Source organism: Grammomys surdaster, unplaced genomic scaffold (assembly GCF_004785775.1).
Source record: "Grammomys surdaster isolate TR1022 unplaced genomic scaffold, NIH_TR_1.0 188, whole genome shotgun sequence".
Classification (NCBI taxonomy): Eukaryota; Metazoa; Chordata; class Mammalia; order Rodentia; family Muridae; genus Grammomys; species Grammomys surdaster.
Genome location: NW_021604633.1, coordinates 10,977,245 through 11,001,748, shown reverse-complemented (window position 1 = coordinate 11,001,748; position 24,504 = coordinate 10,977,245). Strand labels below are relative to the sequence as shown.

The following is a 24,504-nucleotide window of genomic DNA, read 5'->3' as shown; positions in this document are numbered from 1 at the left end:
AAAATGAGAATTTTACTTTAAGTTTTATGAAGAAAACTACAATATAGACGTGATTTAGGTTTCTCAGAGATCAGTAGATTATTGATAACAAAAACAAAGGAACCTCATAAAAGGTGGAAATATGGTTTGGGATGAGCAGACAAAAGGTAAGGGGAAAGCAATTATAGAAAATAGAGTCATAGATATCAAAAGAGACATTCAAGAAAGAAGAGCTGGTTAATGCAGCCAGGTGTAAAGACTGTTCATTGTTTCAGCTCCAAATGACATATTATGGTATAATTCTCACAGTTGCCACTATGTTAGCATGGACACCTCAGACTAAAGTGAGCAATCCCTGACAAGATGCCCCTACTTCAGACAACAGTCCCAGGTAGGATACTCAGATCACTCACAAGTCAAAAGTCCAGAATGCTCTCAGTACTGCCAAGGACCAGCCTCAGCTTGGAGAGGGCATCCTGAGGAAGGGGTGTTTGGGAGTGGCAAAAGAAATGACTCAAAGTCAATCGTGGATCCAAGCCCGTGTTCTGCTTGAAACAACTCTATAGAGAGCTCTGGGCAGCTCAGCTCTTGCAGACCAAAGCCCATTCTTTTATTTTCATATCAATTCAATCACCTTTCCCAGGTTCCCTTTTGATTATATCATAAATCAGCATATATACATATAAACATATATATATATATATATATATATATATATATATATATATATATATGCATGGCAAATGAATTCAGAGATCTGCTTGCCATTATAAGCACAGACAATAAGGTAGCTGGGTGGGATATGGCTCTGAGATCACCATTCCTGCCATGCCCAGGCCTAAACTAACTCTGTCCCAGGATGACCTAGAACTCAAGAATCTTCCTTCCTTAGTAAACACAAACAATAAATTCAGCTGGGTGGAATCTTGCTTTACTCTGTGATCATTACTCCCTAAATCTTCTTTATCTTTCCGACAAGCTGGCTCATAGTGCAGCTATCTCTGTTCTTTTAGGTCCATGAAGACCTCATATAATTCATATTGCATCCCTTTATTTTATATAATTGAGAAATCTTGTTTATATATTTTTGAACTCACGTATTCAAAGTTCTTTCCTACAGCCTCAAGTGCTGCCCTGAAGGTCTCAGCCTTTACCATTTTTGCTGAGGAACACTGAACAAACCCTTGCCTCCTGGACTCATGCTGTTTCTAATTATCATGAATTCATTAACCTTATCAGAGAGAGTATTCCCCAATGGAAGAACATGAAAATATGTACATTATTATACAAACAAGCATTATTCCCTGCTAGCTCTTCTCCTGGGGCAGGAACTAATTCACACCATCTGTTCTACATTGCAGAACTTGGCACAGTACGCTTATCTGGGTCTGAAGAATCAATACCCTGATCTCAATACCAGGATGATCAACTAGGCATACAAGTCAGACCAGCTCCCAAATGAAGAGCTATATTAAATATGGTCTGGAAGAATCTGGAATACAAAGTTTCCATGGATTTAGAACACACCACTGTCAGTACCTCAGTGTGTTCACAATAACCAGGCAGCTTTTCTGAGCTTCAGGATCCATAGACTTACAACAGTTTCCTGACATATGAATGACTCATTGAATCAATTTAATCTGTGGCCCTCTTTCCTTCTATGATGGTGGGCCGTCCCAAAACATTAACCCTCTAATTGTATCAGAGGCCTTACAGTGACTGCTTTCCATCCTAAGTTACAACATCTCATGAGCATCAGCTCAGATGTGATCTCAGGATCAGAAATGTCAACAACAGCAACAATAAAAACCCTATTAGTTAAAAATTCCAAGTATGTAGAGTCTTCCAAGAACTTGTAACAAAGGCCAGAAAATCCTTTATTATACAACATACAGAAAATACATTTAATTTCTAAATCCAGAAGACTCAAGACATTAAGAAGTACTCTATAAGAAACCATATTGCTCTGCCTTGGAGAATAAGCTGAGATATGGAAGTAGAGACAGGAATATGATCTATTTCTATAAGTTGACTAGGAAAATAGCAATATAGGTAATTATATAATATAAACTTTACATTATAAATTATAAAATGTAAATAAGCAAAGATACAGCACCTCAGAGAAGGAAGAAACACAAGCAGCTTTCCACATGTCTGGCACAAGTATTTTGGAAACTATTTGGCAAATACTGCATCCTTTACAATTCATGTCATGATTTTAGTTGAGTGTGCAGTCGCTAGGCACTGCCAGTTCTCCTAGTATGTAGTAGCCTAGCTGTCTCTGTACAAATGAGTCTAACCACTTTTTAGACATCTTTTATTAGTTGTATATACTTTTACTCTCTAACACTTCTCTTGTAGGAAATCCTTGTTGCTATTCATTAACACAAGTTATTTCATGCTTAACACACTATTTCATGCTTAGAAGATATGGATATTTCTATTTTGGTCAAAATGGCAGTGAAAACTACTGCAATTTAAAAACAAAACTAGGGTTGAAGAGATAGCTCAGTGGTTAAGAGCACTGATTGCTCTTCCAGAGGTCCTGAGTTCAATTCCAGAAACCACATGGTGGTTTACAACCATCTGTAATGGGATCTGATGCCCACTCATTCTGATGTTTCTGAGGACAGCTACAGTGTACTCATATACACAAAATAAATATTTAAAAAAAAACTAATAAATGCTAGTCTGAACTTTTAAAAGACCTTTAAAAATAAAACTGAACTCATGACAAAATTTCTGGGAAGTAACAAAGAAACAAAAGGAAATAAGATTATAAAAATGCTTTGGGTTAAGAAGAATATTTAAGTTTAACAGAAAAAAAAAAGATAACTCACATCTTGAGCATTTGCCACTTGGTTAGGACAAGGCTCTGACAAAAGATTATAAAGGACACGTCTCCCTTTAAAAGGTAGAACACCCAAGTCAAGGAAGACAACAAGCAAGATTGTCTTGGCGTTCAACCTATGCAGCAGGGCCAGCTGCTCCTGAAAAGCCCTACAGCTTGGCATATGTGGAAGAATAGCTTGATTTAATGTTACCCAGCATCTACAAAACCACAAGCCAAGAATCAATGCAATGTTGTTCAAAGTTGCTAATGTGCTTGGAATTGCTGGCAGAAACGACATAAATCCATGCTTCAAACGCACACCCTATCCCATGTCCACAGGATTCTCCCTGATAAAGTCCTGCCAAACTAGAGCAGGACTCATTCTTTGACATCTGTTACAGCTCAAATTATAAGGCAAAGGAGGAAACAGATCATGAGCAAAAGTTAACAGAAAGGAAAAGTTGGAGAGTTACCAAGAAGTACAATTAGCTGCAATGTATAAATGGTTTAAATATTAAAGGACAAAATGTAAAATCAAAAACAGAAAGAAGACAAATCACATTGGAAAAAAGACTAGAAAGAACTCCAGAGAACTGAAAAATATTAAAAGGATTCCTAACCAGGAGATTAGACGCAGCTAAAAAGTGAATGAAATAGGAAACAGATTACCTAGAAAACAAAACATGGAAACATGAAAGAGAAACTAGACATGAAGATGGGACAAAAGGATCTAGCATGAGTATATATATATATATATTTGGAGGGAGAGACAGACAGACAGACAGACAGAGACAGACAGAGAAAGAGACAGAGAAGAAAAATACGCTTCCAGTCTGGGCCTGAGCACTGAGCAGATCCCAAGCGGCAGGTCTGTACCCAATCTCACAAAACCCAGAGGAAGATGGCATCCCAGGAGCTCTAACCCAGGCAGTATCTTAGGTAAGGAGATAGCAACACCCACCCCAAACAGGGAGTAATTGAGACCCACTGGGACCCAGGAATTCACTCCTGGCCCAGAGCACTGGTTCCTTCCTGTCTGTGCCCCAGCACTGAGCAGATCTTGGGCCCCAGCTCTAACCCCAGGAATAACACCCACCGCACACAGTTCTGAAACAACCAAGATAATAGGAAAGACAGGCTCCAGTAAGAGACAGGGCAGGTAGCTCTAAGGAGATCCAGATGGCAAAAGGCAAGCGCAAGAAGATAAGCATCAGCAACCCAGGGTATTTGGCATCATCAGAACCTAGTTCTCCCACACTAGAAAGTCCTGAACTCCCCCATATCACCAGGAAAGCAAGATTCAGATTTAAAATCACTTCTAGTGATGATGATAGAGGACTTTAAGAAGGAAATAAATAACACTCTCAAAAAATTTAAGGAAAGCACAGGCAAAAAGGTAGAAACCCTTAAAGAGGAAACACAAAAATCTCTTAAAGAATTACAAGAGAATACAAACAGGTGAAGGAATTGAACAAAACCATCCAGGACATAAAAATGGAAGTAGAAACAATAAAGAAATCGCAAAGGGAGATTACCCTGGAGATAAAAATCCTAGGATAGAAATCAGGAGTCATAGATGCATCACCAACAGAATACAAGAGATAGAAGAGAGAATCTCAAGTGCAGAAGATACCATAGAAAATATTGACACAACTGTCAAAGAAAACACAAAACGCAAAAAGGTCTAAACACAAAACATCCCAGAAATCCAGGACACATTGAGAAGACCAAACCTAAGGATAATAGGTATAGATGAGAGTGAAGATTCCCAACTTAAACGGCCAATAAATATCTTCAATAAAGTTATAGAAGAAAACTTCCCTAACCTAAAGAATGAGATGCCCATAAACATACAAGAAGCCTACAGAACGCCAAGTAGACTAGACCAGAAAAGAAATACCTCCTGTCACATAATAATCAAAACACCAAATGCACAAAACAAAGAAAGAATATTAAATGCAGTAAGGGAAAAAGGTCAACATATAAAGGCAGACCTATAAGAATTACACCAGACTTCTCACCAGAGACTATAAAAGCCAGAAGATTCTGGACAGATGTCATACAGACCCTAAGAGAACACAGATGCCAGCCCAGCCTATTATACCCAGCAAAACTCTCTCATAGATGGAGAAACCAAGATATTCCATGACAAAACCAAATTTACACAATATCTTTCCAGAAACTCAGCATTACAAAGGATAATAGTAGGAAAGCTCCAATACAAGGAGGAAAATTAAACCCTAGAAAGAGCAAGAAAGTAATCCTCTTCCAACAAATCCTAAAGAAGATAGCCACACAAAGATAATTCCACCTCTAATAACAAAAATAACAGGAAGTAACAATCACTGTTCCTTAATATCTCTTAACATCAATGGACACAATTCCCCAATAAAAGGCATAGGCTAACGAACTAGGTACTTAAACAGGACCCAGCATTTTGCTGCATACAGGAAACCCACCTCAGTGACAAAGACAGACACTACCTTAGAGTAAAAGGCTGGAAAACAATTTTTCAAGCAAATGGTCCTAAGAAACAAGCTGGAGTAGTCATTCTAAAACCTCCAGCCCAAGAACACAAACGGAGGGTCTCATGGCTCCACCTGTATAGGTAGTTGAGGGTGGCCTTGTCAGGCATCAGTGGAAGTGGAGAGCCTTGGTGCCTGAAAGTTTGGATTCCCTGGTGTTGGGGAATTCGAGAGCAAGGAGGCAGGAATGGGAGGATGGTGGGAGCACACCCTCATAGAAACTCCAAGAATTATATGGATTAGACATAACAGAGACAGGCCGCCAGAAGACTATGTTCCAGAATTCAAACAAAAAATTATCTTGATACTAAAATTTGTTTTGAGAATTGTATATTGCAGAATACACAACCTTGGTGTATCTACTCATCAAGCAAGCTGAGCAGACCTGCTCGAACCTCTGATGTCCTGGAATTTCAGCTGAATGCAGTGAAGACACAGATGTCAGAGGCTTATCAATTTACTCTTCCCCCTGCCCTTCTTCTAATATCTCAACACCAATAATCAGCTTGAAGAAGTTAATGAAGAGTCGGCGCCCCTATTCCCTGGGCTTGGGGACTGAGGTGGTTAGTATTGGGCTGTCTTTCTAGGGAAAAGTAGTGGTTTGGTTGGAACAGGGAGGAATAGCTAGGATTTATTGCATAGTCATAACCTATCGGTAGAAATCTGTATAGTTGTTATTAAGCTGAAATTATAATTTCTTAAATGGTACAAAATTTACTTTGATTTCAAATTTAAGGTTTTCATTGGTATGAGTTTCTTATTGGTTAAAAGTGACATTAATATTGTTACTCTCATAAGCATTGCACCTATATAACACATTTAGAAATACAAGGCTTAGATCCAGTCCTTCTTAAACCTTTTTAACTGATTCAAGATGGTTAGCCTGTGATTTAAGGGCCTATAGCAAATTCATGGCTCTGAGTTTATTGTTAGAGTATTTTCTATATTTTATTTAGAAATAGCTGAGAGGAGTTAACAGACAGCAGTCCAGATTGCCTTACATGGATGGTTGGTTTTCAAAACGTCAGAAGTCCACAGAATTGACATTACAAACATTTCTGTATTAGTGTTCATTTTTGATTAGAGACCTGTCTGCTCCTGACAGCTTCCTTGTCTTGGATTCTAAGAAGAAATTGAGTATCTTCGGAGTTACTCCAGTTGTGGTGAGACAGCCACTAGGCAAGAATTGCCTCTTTTCATCTACAGATAAATTACTGTCCAGAAAAGGACACACTTGCAGAATAGTCAACTGATTATATCTGCCAAGACAGAGTAATCAGCCATTAATAATTCTGCATTACTAGGTCTGTCAGATGATACTGGGCCAGAAGGCTGAAGATCGGATGCTCCAACATTTTGTAGTACAGGGACTGTCCAGGTGTTCAGTGGTCTCTATAAATTGGCTAAGTATTAGAAGCTATGTTTTGTGCTTTCCATAATTTCAGTTAATTCAGTCATTCTGGATTTCTGACGGGGTTGAAGATTTATAGTCTCATAGCCAATCCCGGCTATTTACTTAGAGAGAAAAGACTTGAGAGGATGGTTTTCAGCTGACATTCATTCTAAAGCCAAGAAAAAAGCCAGGTTCAGAACTAATTCTTTTAGTTAAGAGAGATAACAGAGGTTCTGTTTAGTCAACAAAATGATGGACTGGGTATTAGGTCTATCTTGTACCTTACTGATAAAAATTGGTATAGTTATGCTCTAATTGTATTTTGAGAGAAAAGGTTTTTTTTTTGTTTTAACAGTAAGGGTGATATGTAGGAGGAGCTAAGGTGGAAGGAGTAAGGAGAGGAAGAGGAAGAGTAAGGAGAGGAGGAGAAGGAGAGGAGGAACTAGATGAGAAAGAGAGAGAGGAACATGGAGGCGGATGTTCCAGTGTCTCCGCCAGTTAAAGGTAGTTGGTATACCTAGGTTGGTTATTGGGTTACACTTCTGATTGTATGGGCATCTTGTTATTGAGCATTACCAAACTTATAAAGCCTTTTAATAACATTTTTTTAAAAGTTACTAATAATAAAAAAGATGTCACTAGAAAAAAAATACATGTAGATAGAAAATGTGGCAGAGAATAACCAGACAATGATTCAGAATTTCCTAGAATACATATATGAAATCCAGTTTCATAAATAATAAAAAACACAAAGGAAGAAAGGAAAGAAACTCATACCCAGGCACATCCTATACACTGAAAAATTATGAGAAAAAAGATATGAGCATCTTTCAAGAGAATAGCAACAATGTACTTGTCACATCTTTTGTTAATGATGTGTGCACATATGTATGTGTCAGTGTGGATGTGTGGACATGAGTACAGGCACCTGCAGAGGCCAGAAGAGGACATTAAATCCACTGAAGCCTGGGCTACAGGTGTTGTGAGTCACAAGACATGAATGCTAGGGTATGTCCTCTGAAAGCGTCATATAACACATGCTCTTAACCACTAAACCATCTCTCCATTTCCATGGGAAAACAATTTTAAAAGTCTAATTTTATTTTTGCAGTCTTATCAAAGGCAGAGAAAAAAAGAAAACAGGAAAGAATTAGATAATCTATTTTTAAGGTAATGGAGAAAAACATTCACTTAATATTTTATACCCAAATTACCATTAACAGTATGATAGTCCTGTAAGAATCTAGCCACTGAGCTTATAGAAGCCATCTTGTCTACACGTGGAATTTGAGAATATAACTATACAGAGACAAACTGGATCCTGGTAACACCTCCAAGATTCTGTATGCAGCCAAGCTTATTCTTAGTTGCTTGGAGTACCCTATCTCTATTGATAGTTTTTAAACTAAATTGGAATGTAGACAGTAGCTCTAGGTGAGTGGTCAATAGAATGACCTTTGAAGAAATTCATCTACTCTTATCTAAACTGTATTTGCGTCTTCATGATTACAAGTCCAAATTGGCAGGAAGTACCATTTACATATAACTGGGGCTACCAAGACAATATTATAAGCACTCCCAGATCCTTATGACACCTTAAAAGCAGGTTACTGACTGCATCAGTGGAAAAGTCTGTTCCTTAGAGACCCTCCCACATTATCTGAATGTAGCCTTTCAGCTCATCATCATTTTAAAGCTTGCAGATAATTAAAGCAAACATGAAAATATGGTCTGTCTAGTGTGGTTTGAGTGACTCCCTCATGGAAATCCAGGCTTTGTCTGTCTATTAATTCATCTAAGAACTGATTTTTATTGCATAGAAGTTTGTCTTTCTTTGGATTTAAATTTGAACCAGTTGTAACATCTAGTTAATCATTAATAAATTGAAGAAAATCTTTAATACACATATGAAACTCATGATTTTACCATTCATGAAAAGCGTCCTTTCCCATCTACGAAACCAAGACAATGTCTCCAAAGAAACCATATTTATTATGTCTTTTCCAAAAATTAATGTCATAAAGTTTTGGTTCTGAATCATGCTTTTAAATGTAATTAGAAAGTCCCAGATTTCATTAAAAGTACAAGTTGTTGATTTTAAAATATATATGAGATTAAATTTTAAAAATAGTTTGAGTCACAGTTTAAGAAAATGACAGTTTAATAAGAATTGCCACAAGTGTTTGTCAAAAAAAAAATAGCTCTCACCTCAATAGGAATAGAAGATAGTTTATTCTGGAGCCAAATTTGACTAATCATAGCCTGGGAACACAAATTTAGGTTACTTTAAATTTCATGTTCCAACATGGAAGTAGTTTCATAAAGTTTTTATAGTAACAAAGCAGAGAAAGTCATAAATCAAGACACTTTTCAAATGTACTAGTGGAAATGTCACAGAGGAAATTACAGCAAGATGGGGAAAGCTCTCCTATCAGCCATGGTTGCTATCTGATGACAATCTTGGCTTTGGGGTTGGTGGAAGTTAGTGTTCTGCTAAATTAATAGATGCCAAAGGCTTTTTACCATGAGTCACAGGATATTACTTCCAGCACAGAGATGAACAAGGAATGGCTACTCCCAGGGGCTAAAGTTGGCTAGAGATAATGTCTGGCTAAGTCTCTCGACCTACAAGATTCCAACCCCTCCATTCCACCACAGCTCCCATCAGACACTTTTACAGACATACTTAACAAACACTACCTGCCATACATTTTGATAGGCTTTAATAATTGCTTTATTAATTATTTATTAAAACAATGACATCCTCAGCATATTAATTAGAACAAGAAAAATAATCTGTCACTTGAGACACTACCAAAAGGCCTCCCAATACAAAAACAGCATCTTAGTTCTATTAAACTATACTATCTCTCTCTGCATGTTATGTAGCCATTTCCACAGAGACAAACTTACAGCCTGGAGGGAAATGCATTACCCTCAGGAAGTAAACAACTTAGAGGTTTCAGGAAGTCTCTGAAACTGACCAGAGACTCTAGGCTTCTCCCCAGCACACTGGTTATAGAAATAGTAAGGAGTAGGGCAGCAACTGAAAGAGGCAGACACTCAAGTTGCCTAGAAGACTCTCAGACAGATGGGGCTCCCTAGAATAGGCAAATCAGACAGCATGCTTGAAAGAAACTATCTGGAAAAAGAGACCAGTTGAACTGCCTGAAAGAAACAGAGATCAAATGAGCAACCTGGGGAAAGGCCCTCTCTAACCTGTTGAGCTGCAGTGTTAACTTAGTTAACTTGGTGTTAACTTAACAACCTGTGGAGTTATGCAGTGTTTCCAGCTCTTATGCAGTGTTTCCAGCTCTCCTGAGCTGTCACCCATGCTGGAGTAGCTTTGAGTGATGCACCTCCTGGGAGTCTACTCACCCACATTTTTTTAAATAACACCAATTCAAATCCTTAGCTCAACAAGTTGGACTTTGGTGGTATCTTACTTAGGGTTTTATAACTGTGAAGAGACACCAGGACCAAGGTTACTCTTACAAAGGCAAACATTTAATTAGGGCTAGCTTACAGATTCAGAAGTTTAGTCCATTATCATCACTGCAGGAAGCATGGCATGAACTTAAAGCCTGCCCCCACAGTATCACACTTCCTCCAACAAGGCCACACCTCCTAGTAGTACCATTTCCCATGGGTCAAGCACTCAACCACATGTATCCATGGTGGCCAAACCTATTCAAACCACCACAGGTGGTATCGTTGCTTTAGTCTGTCATTGGTTCCCTGTTTGGGGTGAATAGACATTTGTTCATATCTCCCTTGGAGTAGTGCCACACAATGGTGTTCCCCGTCTCAAATATAGACTGCAAGCTTCAGTATGATGTCTGTGCGCATATTTACAGAAGTTTACCTGATGAATAGAAAAGATTAAACATGTCCTACAGATGGCTATAACATACATTTGCCCAGCCTGTGTTTACCCAAGTGACAAAGAATGGAAGACAATCATGTCCTCTTCAAATGACTAGTGTAAATGATGCAAAAGTCATGGGTGGCTATTCATTCTAGAAAACAAGCCATTGCTGACAGACTCGTGGTACAAAATCAAGTTCCATGGGCCAGATTTTTTTTAATTGTGCATATCTGGCACTTCTGCCAGATTTTTATGCAGAAATACAACAGCTTATGAATTTCACTCATTAAAGTTCTATTTGTGTATGTGTGTGTGTATGTGTGTGTGTGTATAAATTTCATTATGAAAACTTTTTAAATAAGTAAAAATATCACACACACAAAATAACCAGACCCAAAGTCTATATAACTTAATGAATGTACATGCAGTTAGAATTGGCATTGAGATGGAAATTGTGAAACTATACATTGAATTTTACAGCTTCAGTACTAAATATACTTAACCACCACCAAAACCAAAAAGAAATTTTGAGAACAGAATCAGAACTAGAAAAATAGTTAGCTTTACATCCTGTTTTACAACTGATGTCCATTATCTACAATCTCGGGAAGAAATAAACTAGATATTCTCTCATATGTGGAATCTAGACTGTAATATATGTATATGTTAAACAAATGTACATGTTGATGCAGGTAGTATGAAGAGAAAAAGAAGAACTAACTATAAGGGAACGAGGAAGGACTGAATGAACATAATACAAAATAGGTATATATTTTAGTTATATCATTAGTCTATTCTTCTGTATATAGCTCATATCACAATATGATAAATGATATAATAAAAGAAGTCCATGTCTCACAGTCTGCAATGTTATGACAGCCCTAAAGTAATGTCTTCATGCAATTGTTCCCACTTAAAGACAGTTGAATATATCTCTATCAAAATTCAGTAAAGTAACCACACCACCATGTTTGCCCCTCACCCATTACCAGTGTCAAACACTCACCCCATGTTCCTTGGCTGCCAGGACAACTCTCAGGAGGATGTCTTCCTCAACAAAAGGTCTCACGGCATCATGGATAATCACAACTTCCGGCTTAGTGAGTTTACAGTCAGGCTGATCTTCTGCCAAGGCTTTGAGTCCATTGAAAATTGACCTGTGGCGAGTGACTCCAGCCTCAGCTAGTGAGATGCGCTTATGCCCATACCTCTGGATGATACTTCTCATTGCTTCCATGTTCTCCCCTGTCACCGTCACAACAATGTCCTTTATCCAGCATACTCTACAAAGAAAGCATGGGTACATTTAAAATAAATGAACTCTAAAGCTCATTAAAAAAAAAAAAACTTGAATTTCCAGTATCAATTGATCTACAGTGGGGGATTAATCCTAAAGGCTCAGTTGTTATGCTTTTTTATTAAGTTTGGGAATCAGTAAACATTTCACACTATCAATAAAGGTGAGATTTTTTTACACTGTATGTATCTTACATGGAATAGCATATAAAACATGCTATCCCATATATTAGAGACATGAAATTTTTCACTTCGATTAAATTTGAACAAATTGAATTCTGTAAATTGTCTGATAAAACATACAAAAGAAAAAAATTGTCCTAGCAGCTAAGGAACATGGGGTGAGCGTTTGACACTGGTAATGGGTGAGGAGCAAACGTGATGCTGTGGTTACTTTGCTGAATTTTGATAGAAATATATTCAACTGTCTCTAAGTGGGAACAATTACATGAAGACATGCTTTTAAGTTTTATGCTTTGAAATTTATATTTTTTCCTATTATTTTATCCTGTAGTAGGGTAAGAACAATATAAAACATTATTGAGTTCTGCAAGTTATTTCAAGATGTTGTGTGATGCTGCAACCAACCACACAAATATTAAAACTAGGTAGTTGATCTCATACAGACCTCCGCCAGACTAATCATAGTCCATACTGGCTCTGGAATCAATCAAGTTTAACAGATAGCAGTACTAGCCAGCAAGTGACACTAGAGACCTCCATGTTCCCAGGGGCCAAAACCCGGACAAATGCCAGTTCAAATGACAATGTACAAATGACAGTATCAGTCAATTCAGAGTAAAAGTCACTTAAAATTGCTAATATTTTATATGCCAACTACAAAATTCAATTTAAAATAAGAAAAATAAGTAAAGTTATGAGCCTATGAATCCTTATACATTCATGCTAGAATAACTAAGTCCTGAAAGTAAAGTTCAAAATGAGAGATAACAAGAAATGCACTTAACATACATAAAGGACATCTCATTTTGTAACCTGTATGATGTTCACATACACACTACACTGTCTCTTATAGGGTAGTATTTTTCAGAAGACATTTACATGATAATTTATAGAATATATATCTTTAAGTTATGCAAGATTCATATAATTCCTTTACTATCTTTCATAATATAGAATATATACCTTTCTATATTTCAATTTTATTCAAAATGTATGAACATAAGATTGAAAAATATCACTTTTTCATTGATAAAACAGCATTATTTTTTGTTCTTTTCTTTTGATTCATCCTCTGGAGTATGGGCTCTATGGCAGCACATGTATCTGCCTTGTACATTGCTTCATACAAAACTCTTATCAGGTGTTCAATAAGTGTTTGTTGAATAAATAAACTGTCCATAGTGTAACATCTTACACTTATGAGCTGGTTTTCTTGCTTTTAACCTTATAGCCTAGGACTCCTTGGAGGTACTCAATTACTTTTATATTTTCTCAAACATTTCAAGAAGACTTCAATAATGAAAACAATGCGATAATATAAAGTGCCCCTGTGCAATCCATAGTCTTTCCAAGTGATTAAAAACTACATGATGAGATTACTTGTATATTTTTCTTTGGTTTGCTTAGCTCATCCCATATACCAATGTCATCCTTGACAATTCTAGAACTTACCCCACCTTGGAAATGCGGAAATTATACTATTCGCAAAGGTTATAGCAACTGGAAAACCACCACTCTGCAGTCGCCACCCTACCCCTCAGTGTGTAGTTCTTAAATCCTCATTCTTGTAATCTCTCATGTTTGATACTTCACGAATGCGGTCTTAACTGTCTCATCTTATCCCAGCACAGTTTATCCTTGCTACTTCTAGATGATCCCTGTCAAGTTCAAACCCTAGGGACATACTACAAGTTTGCCCAGTCCTGTGTAGAACTTACTGCCCCCTCACAGTCCCATAAATACATAGGCCTTCCCTCTGCCGTGACCTTCTTCCTGATAGGAAAGTAGTGTGGGTCTGAGATGCCCACACAGGCTAATGTATTTGAAGACTGGATCCCCAGCTGGGAATGCTATTTTAAGATATCATGGGATCTTCAGGGGCAAGAGGCATGGCTAGCATCAGTGAGTCACAGGGCCTTTGAAAGTTAAAATCAGGGCAACGTCCAGCCTACGTTCTGTTGTCTGTTATCTCTGCCAATCCACTTCCACTGCCCTCCCCACATAACAGGTTGCATATCCTGTAAAATCAAGCTTCTCCTCACTTAAATTCACCCTCTCGCACTGTTGGGAAAACCAATATAGAGGGCAATATATCGTCTTACTAGTATGTCTCTGTGGCACTCTATTGTTTCTCAATAGTGCCCTTCCTTCTCTCCCTAGCCTACTAACCCATTTCTGAGCCTTACTTGCTCCCCAGGTCAAGACACAGGCCCAATCCTGGAACCTTCTTTGATCATAAAGTTGAGTGCAATCTCCATTCCTTCCACTTCCAAAAGACTCATCTCCCAAAGGTTACTACGTGCCATGCTGCAGTCTGTAATTTTATATTCTCTCATTAGGCTTCTGGTCTCAGAAAGACCACATCCCAGGACATGGCACATATGTTCCATTCAGTAATATTAGTTATAGAAACAGTAAAAAAATATGGAATCTTTGCTAGTGTCTATGGGCTGTATTGAGGATTTCGCATACAATATCTCTACACACAGCCCTTTGGGATACATTGTTATGGTCTCAATCTTATGCTTGAAGACACAAAGGTAATAACCTACCCATGGTCACACCAGGAGAAAATGAAAGGACTGGGATAAACCCACTCTGACTTTGGAGCTTTGTTAACCTGTATAAATGTATCCACACTGACTCAGAGGGAAAGTCTAACATCTAGGAGAGAAAATGTCATTCTGTATTATTCTGCATCTAACACTTCATTTCTATGACCAGGGTTGAAACATGTGGCATGGTTGCCTTTACAGTAAAACAGTCAATTTCCTGTAATTTCTAATAACTCTAACAAAGGAAAGCTTTCTTTCATTTACTTACTGGTATATTCAGCCAATGTTGACCAAGCATCTAGCATATGCCCTCTCTTATGCAAGGCAAGAGGAGGTGGTGGAGGAGGAAGAGGAAGAAGTAGAGGAGGAGAAGGAGAAGGAGGAGGAGGAGGAGGAGGAGGAGGAGGAGGAGGAGGAGGAGGAGGAAGAAGAGGGGGAAGAGGAGGAGGAGGAAGAGGAAGAAAAGGATTATGAGAAGGAAGAAGGAAAGAAAGAAGGAAGAAAAAAGAGAGAGAGAAATTATAAAAAACCATAAAATGTGTTGATTATTTAATGTAGTCCCATGTTACCTGTTTTTTATTACAGAAGAATTTTAATAAATATTCAGCTACATCAGTGGCAGAATTTTTGTGTAAAGCAAGAGGTGAAGTTGATTCCTAAGCTGATTGCCCTTGATAGTTTCTACTGTATGTTCTTCCAGAGAATTCAGTTGAGATAACTTTTAAAGGTTTAATGAAAAACTATAGTCAACTAAAATACAAAAGAAGCAAGAAGAAAAATGAAAGGCTAACATGGAACATAAGCATTCAAATATCTGTTCAATGATTCCTTCTGTTTTAAATGAATTAAATTAGCTGTAAGTAACCATAAACAGCTAGAGCTGTAGCTTTAGATCATTTCCAGGCGATTGTATTAGCTTCATTAAATGTATGTGTGTTTTGTGTGCACATATGTATGTGCACGATACACATATAGTCCAGGGAGACTACAAGACAGGCACAGATGTTTGTGATCTGCCACGTTGGTGCTAGAAACTGAACCTGAATCCTCTGCGAGAGCAAAAAGTGCTCTTAACCACTGAGCCATCTCTGTAGCCACAGTGTATTAAGTTCAATTTATGATGGGTCTGGAGTTTGGGGAGTGGGCATTACTGTTGGTGAGACAGTGTCTAATACAGGTTGCCCTGGAATGTACTACCTACCCCAAGCTGGTCTCAAACACCAATCTTCCTACATCTGACTCCTGACTGATAGATCTATAGGTGTGACCCACCATGGCCAGCTTTAAAATGACTTAAACCACCGTTTTTCAATGTGTGTGCTACAGGAACCATTCTGCATCATCACAGCTTCCTATTAAGTTAAATTCAGTATTATTGAGTAGGCTAAATAAAAATGAGAATAAAGTGCATAGTGTAAAATGGGGAAATTTTCCTCAAAATAAAAAAAAAATAAATAAAAGTTTAGAAAACACAACTTCATACCACTCAAGCAGTAGTGGGCTTACAATGCTATTTTGTTCAAACCCAGGATACACCCAGGACCTGCAAGCTTTTGTTAAGTACTGTTTGTATTCCAAAGGATTTATTCACATTCTTTTCAAATCATAGAATTAAACTTTAATTCTGCAGAAGACTTTTAATAATGTAAAATCATGAGACTGTAAAAGACCTTAAGTACCTCACACAGTGCACGCTGAGTAAATACTTGCTGAATAGAAGCATCTAGCCTACCTCTGAGCTGAAAACAAGTCCACACCAAACCCCCGGCAGCCCAATTCTATCAAATCCGCATGATTGTTTCCTTCCTGGCACATTCCAGAGCAAATATAAACGTAGCCCCAAGCTCCATAACACCTACAGACATTTTGAGGAGGAAATATAATATCTCAGAAGTTATTTTCTCCTGGAATAAGGTTACAAGCATGCTGTGCTCAGACAGTTTAATAAAGCCAGTTGAAAGCAGAACATTTACACAAATGCTTACTTACAAACCTGGGGACAATCAAGTTAGTTAACACCTACAGAACACTCTCATCCAGGCTGCAGAAATGCAGCCTTAAAGGGACAGTGGCAGCTGCTGCTCTCTACCATGGCTGCCTTCATGGAAACTTGACTCTGAATTGCATTGGAGCCTTGTCTACAGAATCCCACCACTTTGTACCCATTTTGATGTTTTAGGACAAAATGTTGAGTTAGTGAGATGGGTTGCTATTTCCTTAGCCACAGTGAGTGTTCTTACTTTGGTGCTGTTCTGGGAGCCTCAGAGCCAATGGTCTTCGCCTGTTTTTGAAACTCTCAAATGGGAGGCAATACAAAGCTCTATCCTGTAACCTTCACAAAACACAACAGCTTTTCTTCTCCCTTTCACTTAGACATAACCTTTTAATGAATCAAATTAATCTGTCCTACCATTGAACTAAAGGTATAAGACTAATCCACTCTAACAAAACTATTGATAGTGAGCAGAGAGTTGGATTGCTAGTGTATTGCTATACAGGACCATCTTCCTGTAAAGAAATCAGAGGCCCAGTTAGAATGTTTGGATAAGCATGAATCATATCAAGGAACAAGTTATCTTAGGCAGCGTCTTCCACCTAAGAGAGCTCAGGAAACCTCAAGAGTTGTAGGAAAGTGCCATCAAAGCACACGTGCTGACTGAGGAAGAGGAGCCCAATCAAAATAGCACAGCTGAGGTTCACCTCATTTGTTTGCTCTTGTGTGCTCATTTAAAAGATATTCCATACTAACCTACGCTTCTAACGTAGCATTCTTTTCTTAAATATCAGAAATCAGATTACTGGTAAGAATTTTTATTTCTATGGTCCCCTAGTCACCAAGCCCATTTTTTGTATCTTAAAAAAACAATAACAAGCCGGGCAGTGGTGGCACACGCCTTTAATCCCAGCACTTGGGAGGCAGAGGCAGGCGGATTTCTGAGTTCAAGGCCAGCCTGGTCTAAGAGTGAGTTTCAGGACAGCCAGGGCTACACAGAGAAACCCTGTCTCAAAAAACAAAAAAACAAAAACAAAAAAAGACAAAAAAACAACAACAACGCCTTAACCCCTCTGTGACCTAGCTAGTTGCAAGTTTTTCCCAGCAGACTTTAGCCCCAGTCAACATCTTAAACATTCCCAGGTTTAAACACTGGCCACAGTCCTGACCTAAAAGTTCATTAAACTGTCAATTCCATCCTATAACCTCCTCATGCAAGATATACCCTGCCTCTTCTCTGTCAGAAAGACGAACAACAACATTCTGTATGTTCCTCAAACATATGTTTTGACTCATCAGTGAAGTGCCTGCTGCTTCTTTTTGTGGAATTTTTAACCAGTCCCATTGCAAAAAGGTTCCGGGTCACTCCATTGCGGGAACCATGCCGCTAGACTTTTGTGGGCCCCCAGTCAGGGACTATGAGGGATAAAACAATTTCCAACTTCAAATCCAGGCAGACCCTTTTTCTAAACAGTAGACATTGGGTACATAGGTTAATCAACTGAACTTGGCCTTTACACAGAGTTTTGTGCCGTAGACTACACAATACTTTTGTCATATGGTTTCCTGAAACAAAACAAACTTCCTCATTGATAGTCATGCCATGAAGCATGAGGGACTAAGACTCCTGATCTCAGTTCCTTGTTAGTCAAACAAACAAATAAACAAAAGCAAGCATAATGAACTTTCCCTGAGTTGTAACCTGTTATAATTTATTCCAATTTTCCTAGTATTAGGAATTCAAACTGCTGTCATCAATTAAGCAAAAATGGAAAACAAATGTCCTTTCGCTGTATTTTCCACAAATAAACTCTTACCAAACATTCTTGTACATTAAAAAAAATTTAATTTAATTTTTAGTGTTCACCTATCTCAGGCTACCTTAGTACATGCAAGAAAAAAAAAAGGCAAATTAATAGAAGGCTAGAAAGCATTCCCCAAGGGAAATGGTGTTAAATGAAAACCAGTCTACAACGCCCTGCATATCTGCATATAACTCAAGCAAACAAAGATCCACTGCCAACATCCATTACAAGCCACGCCATTGCCCATTCCCAGAAAGATGAACAGCGTTGCCAGGACGACTGTGGTGCTAGAACATTGGAGGTGTGGGCTGTTGACAGGATGGCTGTATGAAGCAACCTCTGTACTATCCAGAGAAATAAAATACACAGACAGGGGTGGTAACTGGAATCGTTTCCAGGTCTGAGTTTCGGATGTAACCACTGGTCTTGATTACTCTAATCAAGGATGATTGTAGCCCTTTACACTTCCAGTTACCAAACGCCGATACTCAGAAAGTAAAATAATCTCGTGAGAAATTACTTTATCCCTTTGACTTTTTGAAGTATGTTGGGAATTGTTCTTCTGAACAAAATGCCAAGGACAGTGGTTTCTATGGAAGTCTCCTGTAATCGTTACTTATGCTAAATATTGGCATCTCTCTTGAAATGTAACCAGTCTGATTCAAGGTTTAAGGCGCCACCATAGCTGTCCATCTGACTTCAAAGACGTAAAGATAGATCCTACATCACTTGAGCACCTTTATAATCCTCCCTTCCAGTCTCACCTCGGCTACATCACAACACAAATGACGCATCTTTTTCTCCTCTCACAGTTTCTTCACAGCCTTCTTGACACTGCTCATTATTTCTGGAATTAATTAACTTCAGTGTCTTTTCTAGGGGGTCTTGGCCTCAACCTCACCATCCAATCCCTTCCCATTACTGAAGGGCTGGCATTAACCCTGCCCCTTCTCTCTGCTACCTGGTTATTTAGCCAGGCCTGACTCCCAGAAGAAAAGTGTGTGCTCAGGAAACTGGAGGTGCGGCTAGGACTCTCCGATGCACGCATGCGTAGTGGCATTGTGCCCAAGGCGCTGCTAGAGCAGCGATTCCTCGGCCCCACTGGGCCTGCGATGGAACCTAAAGTCCCAGTGGTCCCAATGCCCTGGTTAGCCAGGGCCCCAGGCCCGGCGCTCCCCGCCACGCCGCCTGTAGGAATGATCCTGGGCTCTGGGGAGCAGATGGCCGGCGCCAGTTACCTCTCCATGGCCTGCAGAGTGTAGCTGATGAGCGGCCTCTCCAGAACCCGGCAGAACTGCTTCGGGGTGCGGACGCCCATCCTTTCCCCGCAACCCCCAGCCGGCAGCACGGCGGCCACGGTTCCAGGGCGACTCCCGGGCTCCGCCCCGGCAGGGGACAATGGGGACGCCGGGAACGCTGAGTCCGCTCCCGCCGGGCCGCTCACGCAATGCCCAGGCTCAGCGGGCCTGCTGCACGGCCCGGGCTCCATAGCGAGCAGAGCGCAGAAGCTCAAGGTGCAGATGGGAACCGAGAGCAAGACGCCAACACCGGCCCTAGGCCGCGATCACGGGTCGGGCTGGGCGAGGAAACGCGCCGAGCGAACTCAGGGAAGGTGGCCTCGGGTGCTGATCGCGGAGGGAGCCAACAAGCCTGTCTTCCCAGCCCGGGCCCAGCGCCCCAAGGCAGCGCTCTTCCTGCTCTTCCCTCTATCCCTCCGGGCAGGCCGTGCTAAGGCAGCACTGGCAGTCCTTACAAATTTGACAGTCACACACAGGCAGCTAAGCACAACACAGCCACGGGCCCCATTCTAGATAAGTGGGAAATATTTGTATTCAAGATACATACAGTTCAAGACCCAGATGTGTGCATCTCGGTCCTAAGAATTTGGTTATCCACAGATGCACCGTGATTCTACCAAGTGTAAAGATGGCTAGGGAAAGTCTAGAATCCCGACTGCAAGGTTGATTCTCAGACCTGTCTGCAAATTTGAACCACCAAACAGTGTCCCTGAACTCTGTATTCCACGCTCAGATTTTAAGATTTGATTGTGTGCAGCCAGGACAAATTCCCGCAGGTGATTCTGTTGGGCAAGAGGAGGACAGCAACTACACTAACTGCTGAATAATTAACACACATCTCCCGTTAACAAAAACAAAACCAAAACAAAACTCTAGTGGTCATTTTCACTGACAGGGGAACATGAGTGCTAAGTAACTTGTGTAAGTCTGCACAGCCAGAGATGGCTAGGCAACCATAAATCTTCGGTTTAGAGGTGCAACGACCGTTGAGAAGTTTCAGGCCTGGTGCTCATCTAGCCTTTATTTAGTACTGTCCTTTGGGAAATGTTGACGAAATAGAATGGGCACTCTGAATGCCAAGCACCATTGTTTTCAGGATCTGAAATGTAAAATTCACAAGAGCATGTCCTAGCTTTGCTTTTGGTTTGGGTTGTATGCCCAGCTTCAGGAATATGACAGGGGCCTAATACTTAGTGAACGAATTGCTGATTGAATAATGACAAAGGATAAGGAATGATTTGACCATGTATATTATCAATCTTCACCCATCAATAGCTAAATTAGAGTCATAAAAAAATCTTGAGGATTGAAATTACCCAGTTATAATATTAAATCATTATTTTTATCCACTTTGCCATTTGAAAGCATACAAAAATAAAAAATTCTCTTCTCTTACCCTCTTTTGTCTACTGTTTTGTCTAAAGCACTTTCTTTGGTTGCTTTCATTATGACTAATGGACAGCTTCTGTGCTAACTGAAGTTTGTCGAACTCTTGACTCTGAGATGAAAAGGAAGCATTATAGCTTGCTTATTTGTATTGCAATACTGAATGTTTCCTTTCCAGGAGACAGGGGTATGTGAGGCAGAGAGACTGAGAGACAGAGTGAAGCTGAGGGGGTCGGGGAGCGGGGTGCAGAAATACTGGTTGATTCTAGGAAAGAGCTCTTTGCTAGGGAGTTGGGTATTTCATTTGTTAGAGCTTGCCCAAAGGAGACTTTAAAGAAGGCTCCATTGCTTCGTATGAGCTAACAGAAGGATTGTGGTACTTATGAAGCCCCGGGACCAGCCCAGAGACAGCAGAGTGCTCAGTAGGCAGAAAGCACCAGAGGCAGAGGATCAGGGAAACTGGCCTCCATAAAACCCATGGCTTTTGGTCTTCCCAAAGTGGTTGGTGGTTAAATTTTTTTTTAAATCTGTGCAAAGGGGTATATTATTTATGTGTCTGGTGGTGTTAATCATTAAGTTTTATTATGCTAGGATATGGTAAGTGTAGAGTTTGTGGAATGAGGAACACATGGTTTATGGAGCAAGCCACCCAAAAGGATGAAACTTTTATAAGAAAAATAAAAAGTGCTGTCAAAATGCAGGCAAAGAAGACTGGTTTGCTCGTGGTGGAAATTTAAACTAGCCTAGTTCTATAGTACTGTTTTAGTTAGAATTTTATTGTCGTGAAGAGACGCCATGACCACAGCTACTCTTATAAAAGAAAACATTTAATTAGGGTTGGTTTACAGCTTCAGAGTTTTACTCCAATATAGTCATGGTGAGAAGCAGGGAGGCATGCAGGCAAACACAGTGCTAGAGAAGATGAGAGTTCTACATCTTGAACTGCAGGCAGCAGAAGGGAAGATGTGGGCCACACTGGGCATCGCTCAAGCATATGAGACCTCAAAGCCTGCCCACACTGATGTACTTCCTCCAACAAGGCTAGACCTACTCTATTAAGATCAGACCTTCTAATAATGTGCATTTCAGACCTCCTAATAATGTGCATTTGCCTTGGCCCCAAGCTCCCAGAATAACAACTCAGACTCAAAATATATTTACCATATAGCCAGGCTTGTTCCCTAATTAATAACTTAAAATAACCCATTTATGCTAATCTATATTCTGCCACATGACTAGTTACCTCGACTGAGGTACCATGGGTCTGTTCTCCTCACCTTTTCCCCTACAAATCTTCCCACCTCGCTCTATTCCACAACTCTTTCTGCCTAGTTGATGTCCTACCTTCTATTCCCCTCTTTCCTATAGGCCATATGTTTTATTTTGTTTTGTTTTATTTTGTTTTGTTTTGTTTTGTTTTAATTGACAGGTGACGCATCCATACAGTACACAAGATATTCTCTCTACAATAGTGCCACTCCCTATAAGCCAAGCATCCACACACATGAGTGTATGGGAACCTATTCAAACAACCACAAAGACTTAGAAGAAGTTAACTTAGAACTTAGAACTTAGTTAACAAGAACTTAAAAGAAAATTTCTTCTTCTAAGAAGTTTTCATGGACTTATAGAAGTTCCATGAAAATTAAAAAGTGGACTACTATACGACCAAGCTGGATTATTCCTGTGCATTCCTGAGGAAATTCAGAATTACAATAATGTGCATACCATGTTAATCAAGGCAATATTCATAATTTTATAGACACAGAATTGGCCTAGCTGTCCAAGAGAAGCATGAATAAAGAACGTATGATACATTCATAATGGAATATTTAGCCATGAAGAAGAAAACAGTGTCATGGCATTTGCAGAGAGTAGAAAGACCCAGGGATCATGTCAAGTTGCATTCTCTCTCATACACAGGAAATGTTGAAGTGGACCAAGAGGGACAATCTGTATGGGGAGTAGAGAAAGGTAAGGTAGTAGAAAGGGCGGATAGGATTAAACACAATCATTCATTCAGGAATGAAAACAGAGAAACCTGTTCATTCTCATAATTGAAACTGATTTGCCTTATCAATTACTATAGGAACATTTTCCATAATCAAAAATTGACAAGTTATAGTGTCAGGCAGCATTGGTTAAGATTTGTTCTTAGAGAAAATATAGTAATTTTGATCTTGTGACTAAGAATCCTTAGATCCCATATGCTGTATATAAACAAAATGTAGCAGATTAACTACTGGCGAGCAAAAGGACAAACCACAGTTTTTACGCATATACAGTAAAAGCAATCTCTTATGTAAATTATATGGACATAAGCAATAGATTCTATTCAATATGCTCACAGTAACAGATGCAAATTCCTCTTGAATCAATTTATAGCACCTGTCTTAGGGTTTCTATTGCTATGAAGAGACACCATGACCATAGCAACTCTTATAAAGGAAAACATTTCATTGGGGCTGGCTTATAGGTTCAGAGGTTTAGTCCATTATCATCATGGCAGAAAGCATGATGGCATGCAGGCAGACATGGTGCTGGAGGAGCTGAGAGTTCTACTCTAGATCAGCAGACAGCAGGAAAAGGAATGCCACACTAGGCATAGCTTGATCATATGAGACTTCAAAACCCTCCCCCACAATGACATACTTCCTCCAACAAAGCTACATCTACTCTAACAAGGACACACCTCCTAATAGTGCAATCACTATGGACCAAGCATTCAAACACATAAGTCTATGGGGACCATTCCTATTCAAACCGACACAGCACCTGACCGTCATCTGAGATATTAAGGGGATAGGTTGGTGAGTAAAAGCACATGTTGCACAGGTTCTAATCCTCAGCACTCATGTAAAAAGACAGGTAACCACTGTCCCCAGAGGCACTGCAGGTGTGTCTGCTGTATCACATGTGTGTCAGTAGGTGGCAGAAAGGAGAGAGGCTATGTTCTGACCTGTGAACATATGTATGATTAGTAGACTAATCCCTGGAAAGAACATGAGATGACCACTAGTCTGACACCACAAAGGCCTGAGGGGGCAGACCATGCCCAAAATGTCCCTTGCTTGACATAAGACATAACCTAGGCACCACTAAGAGAAGCAAGCATGTGGTGGAGAAATGGAAGAGAAACAGAAACAGAAGGATATGGGTACAATGAAGAGAGACAAAACTGGAGACTTGAAGGTAGGGAAGAACAGCCTAATGTGAGTAAGTGGTGATGCCACCAGGGAGCATGGTGGGGTCCGGGCCTGTGCTGCCACTGGGGGCCATGTTTGAGTCCATGACCCTGCAGCAGCTTGGGTCTGTTACCACCAAAGGTCAGGCAATGTCCCTGGTCTGGGATGCTGCCCAGGAACATGCTCATGTCTGAGAGCTATGCAG

At 39.7% G+C, this 24,504-nt stretch overlaps 1 protein-coding gene and 1 pseudogene across 2 annotated transcripts in view; one reads left to right on the top strand and one right to left on the bottom strand.

Annotated features, from left to right (window-relative positions):
* Crppa (CDP-L-ribitol pyrophosphorylase A) overlaps window positions 1-20,239 on the bottom strand; it is a 255,107-nt gene extending 234,868 nt beyond the window's left edge. For both annotated transcript variants that reach the window (XM_028768829.1, XM_028768830.1), the window contains exons 1-2: window positions 19,669-20,239; window positions 11,605-11,881 (exon numbers count right to left, since the gene is read on the bottom strand). In XM_028768829.1, the coding sequence (XP_028624662.1) occupies window positions 11,605-11,881; window positions 19,669-19,919 (528 nt within the window). In that variant the 5' untranslated portion in view covers window positions 19,920-20,239. The remainder of the gene's footprint in view (window positions 1-11,604; window positions 11,882-19,668) is intronic.
* Window positions 20,240-23,988: 3,749 nt separating this feature from the next.
* Window positions 23,989-24,107, top strand: LOC114622491 (annotated as a pseudogene).
* The last annotated feature ends 397 nt before the right edge of the window (window positions 24,108-24,504 follow it).